The sequence below is a fragment of the Vigna radiata genome, unplaced genomic scaffold, assembly GCF_000741045.1.
Source record: "Vigna radiata var. radiata cultivar VC1973A unplaced genomic scaffold, Vradiata_ver6 scaffold_179, whole genome shotgun sequence".
Classification (NCBI taxonomy): Eukaryota; Viridiplantae; Streptophyta; class Magnoliopsida; order Fabales; family Fabaceae; genus Vigna; species Vigna radiata.
This window is the reverse complement of record NW_014542553.1, coordinates 117825-126504: the sequence shown is the minus strand read 5'-3', so window position 1 is coordinate 126504 and position 8680 is coordinate 117825. Positions and strand designations below refer to the sequence as shown.

The window sequence follows — 8680 nt, the reverse complement described above, 5'->3', positions numbered from 1 at the left end:
ACACTTAACTATTTCATTATATTTTTTATTTTAGTTAAATATATTTTTAACTTCTACAAGTTAGAAAATAACTATTTTTAGTTCCTAAAATATAAAATTTCTAACTTTTGCCTCATTGGACTTGTTATTCGAAAACTACTCCCTCCATCCAAAAACAATTGTAATTTTAGTCTTCAGAAAAAAAAAAATTGGTAGTTTAATTTTTCAATGAAATATAGTTATTTTTTTTCATCTCTAATTTTCCGACAAATAAATTAAATAAACGTTCATATATTATTGAGACAGTGATGTTATAAGTAACGTATTTATTATTAATTCAAATTTATTAAAAAAGTTGATTAATTTTGTTAGAAATATTAAATTTAATTGGAATCACAGCAATATTTTTTTTTTGAAATAAGAAATGCATATACGGAGAGAAGATAACAAAAGGCGAAGTTTTAAATTTTAAAACTAAAAGTTCAAGTCTCCAATCTTGACAAGAGATTGCTTTTATAAGATTTGTGAAGTAAAAAATATATGAATGTTTTGATAAAAAGTGTTAATTTAAAAGAGACAAGAAGAAAATAGCATGGTAGAAAAAGACATGGAAATTTGAAAATAATATTTAGGGATGAAGTACTATAAATATATGTATATTTTATAAAGGAAAGAGGAAAAAAAAAGAAATTAATAATAAACAGTATTTTGGAAGTTGTAGAGTGTAGGGAGACAGAGATTAGGGGTAGCTGAGATGATGATTGGGTCGTTATCAAATAATTCGACCAATAAACGAACGTAAAGAGGCTCTGTAGTGTGGTTGGTGGCATGGCCTTAAATTCCGGAATCCATTCTATTCTTAATCTATTGCTTACCCTTATCATTATCCTTCGCATTTTTTTCACCACCCAACGTACCTCACTTCTCCAAATACTACTATACTATATTATAAAAGTAAATAGTATAAGAATATCCATCTGGGACCCTGGTAATTTTGCATGATGAAGTTCCAGTTATTTGAGTCTTTAATGAAGTTTCCAAGCCAGAATATTCCTCTAGAAGACGATCTATGCAAGGAAAGAGAGGTTTAGACGTTAATGATGTTAGAAGTAATAAGAAGAAGTGAGTGACAGGAGGAGTATGTATTATTCATTGAGATGAGGATAAATGAAATGAAAAATGGATGTTCCTTTTCCAGAAATAGTGTGGCAGGAAAGTTTTAAGCAGAGGCGACAAGAACGTATAAGTGTGAAAGAGAGAAAGAGATAAAGAAAGTGAGTGGACCAAAATCCAAACAAGTCCCTTACCTATGGCTTACGTTTGATAATTTGAAAATGGAGGCTCCTACCAAAGAAGGAAAGAAGAAAGTGAAAAGGAAATGAAGATATCCCTGTGTGGCGTGGTGTGGCACACAGTGGAACAAGAAGAAGAAGCATTTTGGTACATTTTTGTTTGGGGGGGTTTTGTGTGCATGGAGTTGGAAGTACAGTTCTTGAAAAGAATAATAAAAACAAGCATGTGAGATACTAGTATTTTGCGTCTGATTAAAATTGAAAAACCACTACTGGTCCCTCACTCTTTTTTACCCTTTACCCCGAGATTAGTGACGAAATGAATATGCAAAGCTTACGTAATTATGAATGCCTCAGAGATTCTGATCTTTTGACTTGGCTAAAGCTATGTGGAGGCTTTTTTGCTTGTCACTCTCTCTAGGTCGTTCGATGTGAAAGTATTGCGTTTCTTTCTACTCATGCATGTATAGTATGTATGATCAGCGGAGCCCATTAGAGAGTCTTGCTGCAACAGGACAACCTCAGCCATGGCCTCTGCACCTTCCTTCAACAAACCGACAAACCACGTGACACAAACACCACCACCACATCATCATCATTATTATTATTATTATTATTATTATTCAAACACCACCCTAGATCAAATAAAGTAACCCTCCTTATAATTGCGCTTACAATTACCAAAATATCACATCCTTCATTCAACTTCACCACCCCTCGCACAAATATTTACCAAAATTAAATAATGCTAGACATCGTCATTAAGCAAAGACCCTAGCTTGAAAATGCCACCCCATCTAATGCCTTCATTTCTTTCCACCCTTTTCTTCTTTATATCCGTTCCATTATTCCATGCGTGTTAGGTTAATTAATTTCGATCGTAACCACGTGTGTGTACGAAATATATATATATGGAGAAAAAAAGATTTACTAAAAGACAATTGTCAATAGAAAATTAATTAACAACAAGAGTTGAATTAAGCTAATCGAAGTAAAATGTATACTAGGAGGATTATCACGTTTAAGAGTCTGTAATAATGATCCTCTGACTGGAGAGAAGAACTAATTAAACATGAAATATGACCAGGACTAATTATTTGTATATTTAACAATGGAACATGGGGTAGGGGAAAGGTGAAGGAGGTGGGGTTGGGAAATATATATATTATTATTATTTTTATTATTGTGATTTAATTTGGTTTGGTTTAATGGACTAGAGTGAGGTGTTGGAGACGTGGCAGAGAGGTTCGGAGGTGGAGCGGGTGAAGTTCCAGAGGTCAATCTCGCTGGCGAAGTCGTGAGCGGGGTTGATGTATGCGGGTGCAGCGGAAGGTCTGGTGAGGGTGGAATTTGATGAAGGATTTGATGAGGATCGGAGGGTGGGCAATGGGAGATCATGGTGGGGAGTGCAGTAGGCGATGGTGGGGTCGTTGAAGCATGCGAAGTGCCTAGAGGCCTCGGTTTGGCCATTGAGCTGAGAGGCAACCAAACGGTCCAGGGCAGCCCAGTTGGTGAGACCTCCTCCACCTGATGATGGCTCCATCGGGTGAAGCATGTTGGGGTCACCACCACTCACCTGGTGGGTTGCGAATGACCCTTCGTTGTCCGTCCCCATGTCTGCTGGAATAATGGGATGGTACCCATTATTGTTCTGCTCGTTGTTATTATCACCATTATTACTGTTGCTGTTGTTGTTCTGCTGACTCTCCATGCTTGTGGATTTTGGGCTCTCTAGGTTCGGCAGCTTCATGAACCTGTCATTGTTCAAACCTGTCTCGTAACCCCTTCCCAACCTTCCATAGCCGTAGCTTCCCTCGTAGCTGCTCTCTTCCTTGCAACCCCTTCCCATTTGCTGAAGTATTTGCTCCAAAGCTCCCTCGTCGCACGACTCGAACAAGTGGCTCCTTCTACCTTCTCCCGAACCTAACGGGCTGTCTAGGGTTTTCAGGTTGTTCTTCTTCTTGAATATCCTACACACCACCCACCCTTCCTCTTGACCGCCGTCCCCCATCACATTCGACACCTAGAGTCAAGTCACAAACAGATTCGTAAACACGTTTGTTTCACAGCCCAACTTCCTACACACACGTTATAATAGTTGAACTAGCATTGCACAGCTTCACATGCATTTTTGAATTGTAGTAAAACTACAGACCATAACTAACTAACTATTATCTAGTTGGTTTTGTTGGAGTTGCTTACGATATTGGTGTCGCCGGTGGTGTTGTCGTCGAGTCTGTATTCATGCATGATCCAGTCAGATTTCTGGCCGTGTGGGGCTCTTCCTTTGTAGAAAACCAGAGTCTTTCTCATTCCAATCCTCTTTCCGTTGCTGTAAATGACCTTGTCACGGCCAGTGGCCTTCCAGAATCCAGCAGCAGTGGCGCGATTGGTGCGAGTTCCTGTGGGGTACTTCTTATCTTTGTGGCTGAAGAAGTACCAATCATTCTGCGGAGTGGTTCCTATTTTGCATTTCTCTGCAAAAAGAAGAAAGAGAAACCCCTCAAAATGGTGGCGTGATTCATGTCATGCATGACTCATGATGCAATATTGAACATTCCTACATATCATTAGGCCCCATGTGGGAGACGCAAAATAAAGAAGGGTGAAAAAGTGAGTAGAATTGAAAAGCAGGAGAGAGCAAAAAGAACCTTGGGAAGAGTGCGTGAGGCAGACATTAGTAGTGAAGAGTAGATAGATAGATGAAAAGTTATATATATGAATGTGAGACAGACCTTGAATATCCCATGGCTCGAGCTTGTTGAGATCAACATCACGAATGACATCGAGGTCAATCTTCTCGTAAGAGACCTTCTTCCTCAAGTAGTACTGAAGAAGCTCCTCCTCGGTTGGATGGAACCTGAAGCCAGGTGGGACTTGAGATTGTCCATTGACAGATATGCTCATGTTTTCCGGCATTCAGGTGGGTAACCAGGAGAGTGATCGTTGGTAGCTATAGGAAGAAGAGAAACTAGGTAGAGAGTGGTTCTGGATTGAGCGGGGACCCAAAGAGAAGAGAGAGAGAAGGCATTCAAATGGGTACGCTAGAATGAAGGAAGGATAGGAAAGAGAGATATAATGAGGTGGTGTGTGAGTGTACTGGGATGAGTATGTAAAGGGAGACTATATATATGTGCTGTGGGACAGAAAGGACCATAGCATACACACACAGATAATTAATTGTATTAAATAAATAAAGGTAAAAAAAAAAGAGAGAAAAAAAAATGGATTTGTTTGTTTTAAAGGTTGAAGGAACACCAGACACCAATAACCAATTGGGTATATTGTTTATAATATGATGAAAATGTGGGGTTAGTTTTACTATGGTGGGAGAAGTGCCACCTACCAAGAAAGATGGAAGAAGAGAGAGTTTAACTGTAGAGGGAAAAACGAGAGTGGGGCCACGTGTATGCGGGTATCACTTAGGGGTCCCACCGGGTTGGACGTTGTGGACATCTTAGAAGAGTAAGGGCGCACGCCCACATCCACAACTACGACCTCTGACCTTAAAATCTCCATGGAAAACCACCTCTGAAACAACCATGGACCATGTCCCAAATTAACCTCTCTCTCTCTATAGATACATATACATACATAGCCAGCTCGCTCTTTATCTTACTTTTATCCCTTTCTCTTTCATGTTTGGCTTGGGCAACCACCGCAACAAGAATTTTTTTTTTTAATAGAATAAAGGAATATGTAGGGTAGGACCCCAAACATGAAAATAAGAAAAATGTGATGGATGGTAACATGCAACTTGGAATAAAGTTGCTCGTGTAAAAAATATGATTTATTTTTTGGCTTTGAATTTGACATTCTCTTATGTTTCATACATACATCATACTTTGTCTTTCTTCACCTTCTTTCTTCCTTGTTTTCTTCCCTCTCAGTAGTTTTCATGCCCAAATTATGCTCATGTACCTTTTACCCACGACAATAATCGCGTTTAAAATACTCAGAATTTCTCTCCCAGGTATCCACATCTTTTCATCAACTTTTCCACCACCTATTCACATTAAGCGAATGTTATATATATATATATATATATATATATATATATATATATATATATATATATATATATATATATATATATATATATATATATATATATATATATCATACTTAAAAAAAGTGTGGAAAATGCGATGCTCCTGATCTACTTCACTCCAATAGAGTACTTCTACATGCTTAAACTGCTAACCTAGCATGGATCTCTCAACTGGGTAACTCAAACTTATTACTTAAGGTTTCTCGTATTGGTTAGTACTTACAATTCAAAAGACTTTTTATATACATGAAATTTTTATACATTAAATATTATTCAGTAACAGGAAAACATTGCAGTACTTGAGAATAATTCATACAGTGCAAGCATAAACTGAGTGATCATTGCTACCTATAACATGGCATTTTTTATTGGATTTCAACCTGGTAATAGTAAAGATTAATGTTATTCTTGTTGTTGAGATAGTTTAGGTAGCGAGTGAGTGAAAGCTATCAAGCAAAACCTGGTAAGTATTGTTTTCAGCACTAAAATCAAGCAAAACCTACATCTACTTCTTAAAACTCTTTTAGAAAAAGTTGAAAAAGATAATGGTTTCTCAAAAATAAGTTACATATATTTGGTTCATTTAGTTTGCGTCAGCTTTTTGTGTTGTACAAGGATCCTTCAGTTTCAGGTTTTTCTATTTCGGCAGTATAAAATAGTTTGGTGAATTTTGGATTCTACTAAATTAAAATATTTGCCTTATTGCATACCTTGGAGAAACAGGGTGATATATGAGTTAGTCCATTTTTGAAATAAAATATAGAATATTCTTAGACGAAGTGAATAAGGAATTGAGAGAAAACAAAGAATAAGAAAATAACAGGTTTTCAACATATTACGTACCTCTATCATTGTTACACTACCATCAGCATCAAATGCAAAAACAAATCACCACCGTTACTTGACTGTGTTTCGTCAGCAGCTACCCTTCTTTCTTCTTCATCACCCTTAAACTCTTGACCACATGCTTTTTTCTATCATATAAACTCAGAGAACATGGGTCATTAATTCTATTTTAAATACTACCATCGTTTTTTTCCCATAACAGAGTGAAAATGAGCTACCCATGACGCCCATATCTGTCTACTATACGCAATTTGCTTCAACTCATTAAGCTTCTCTTTCCCTCTTTTCAAAACTTAACCTTTTCTGCAGATCCTTGTCTTTCACTGTTCATTAATTATTCTTCGGGTAGTCTTATAGAATACTTCTCTATGCTATTTTTTGCTTATTAAAAAAAAAGGAATAATTAATCTGGTTATTATTCTTTAATGGTATTTTAAGATTTTGACCATTATTTGATCATTTAATTAAATAATCTGTGTTAGATGTTGTGCAGCCTTCTCTGTTTTGATGGAGAGAATAATGAATCTTTAAGAAATGTAATCACTCTGCTGTGATTTTTGGCTGTGTGCTGTATGCTGTTAGGTTCACATACACGGGATAATATTTTGGATTAAATATGTTTTATTTCTTAATTCTTTTTAGTAAAAATTAAAATCAAGTTTTTAAAATTTTGGTCTAATTTAGCTTTTATTTTAAAAATGTATGAATTCAGTCTTTTAAACTAAATATTATCTGGTTTATTTGATGTTTCCAAACACGTTTTATAATACATTTGAAATATTTACATTATTTGACATATTTTTGTGTTAACTAAAAAATGTGTTTAAAACATTAAATAAAATTAACAAAATTTAGTTAAAACAACTAAATTCATATCTTTCTAAAATTGAAGGATTAGACCAAAATTTTAAAAACGCACTGATTCAAATTTTTACTTAATATTAAATCAAAGTCTTATTTAACCCTCATAATTTATATGGAATATGCATTCTTGTTCATTTTATTTTATATTTATGCAAATATTTGGTTCTTTTTAAAAAATTAATTTTTAGTATTTCAAGATTATTTGTTTCAGAGCTGAAAATTTATGTCTAACTTTACAAGAAAAATGTACAAATCTTGGGAAAATGGAATTAAAGTGTTAGAGCAAAAAATGCAGAGTGGGTGACATTAAGCGAAATTCAGAGAATGAGGTGAGATTGAACATTTTGAATGAATTGTTACTATGAATTTAATGTGACATCGAGAACACGATGCAGAGAAGCAAGAAAAGAACAGAGAAGGATGTAAAAAAAGATCAATACTAAATAGAAGAAAAAAGTACTATGACATTTTATTGTAATTATAACTTTAAAAGAAATAAAATGTTACAAAATAAGTCTGGAAAAAAATTCTTAAAAGAACTTTACAAAAAGGTTTAATTTATCCTTTTAAAAAAACAAACATTTTGTTATTAAAAATAAAACTTAACATTATTTTTAGCTTTAATTTATTTTTAATTTCTGAAACAATTTTTATTTTTTTTTATCTAGAAAAAAATATAAGATAAGTGTTAACTTAAATTACTCATGTTATGTAAATGCAAAAATATACAAATATAATTATACATAAAATATACAAATTTAGGTGTTTATTATCGACTCATGATATTTTGGTAGTTAAATTCTTATAATCTTAGTTATATTGTTTAACTCGGTAATTATTCAACCAAATAATTGGAATTTCAACATCTAACCTTAATGACTAAGAAAATTAGTTATTTTTTTGACATTGTGAGTAATAAAAAAGAGATAAATGATAAAAATAATGACATGATAATTAGTGTTTTTAGTCTCCAAAATGTGTCTCTACTTTCTCTCCCTTAGGATCAGTTTCCTATTTTTCAAAGACTAATTTTTAATTTTGACATTCTATTTAATGATTTTTGCTTAGAATTATTGACTGACTTCACTTTACTCATTAGACAAATTGATTTTGTTCACTAGATGAATTGAATGGAATTGATCGGGTCGGAAAAATGTACTTAAATAAATTCTAACTAATAATCCTTAATATATTATTTAATCTTCTGAAATTTTCACTTATCTACGTAATATTTCAAAAATAAAATTGAAATACTCCTCTTTCCAAAATTATTTAATAAACTCTTAATTATTTAAAAACATAATAATAAAAATACTAACATAAAGTAAAAATAAACATAATAAAAATATTATGATAATTATCATTTTTCTTTCTTTTCTCCTCTCTTTTTCTTCTTCCACCTCATCTAACTCAAACAATTATCATCGTCACATCTCTCTATCATCGTCACACTTATGTGTTGCCATCTAGACGTCGTTGTCATAATCATTGCCCCTCTACTAGAACCATAGGGCTTTGCTAACTTGAGTGGATTTGGGGAAGAATCATGAGAGGATTTGAAGATAAATTTTTTTGTTGTTTATTTGAATAGATTTTGAGAATAGTGAGAGTAGATTTGGAAGTAAATTGTTTTAATCTGTCACATAAA

At 33.8% G+C, this 8680-nt stretch overlaps 1 protein-coding gene across 1 annotated transcript; it reads right to left on the bottom strand.

Moving 5' to 3' along the window:
* Positions 1 to 2197: 2197 nt before the first annotated feature.
* LOC106780331 (NAC domain-containing protein 43) lies at positions 2198 to 4462 on the bottom strand. The gene is made up of 3 exons (XM_014668605.2): positions 4007 to 4462; positions 3474 to 3748; positions 2198 to 3294 (listed from the first exon to the last, which is right to left on the bottom strand). The coding sequence occupies exons 1-3, from the start codon at positions 4188 to 4190 to the stop codon at positions 2485 to 2487; spliced, it is 1269 nt and encodes a 422-aa protein (XP_014524091.1). The 5' UTR covers positions 4191 to 4462; the 3' UTR covers positions 2198 to 2484.
* Between the last annotated feature and the right edge of the window lie 4218 nt (positions 4463 to 8680).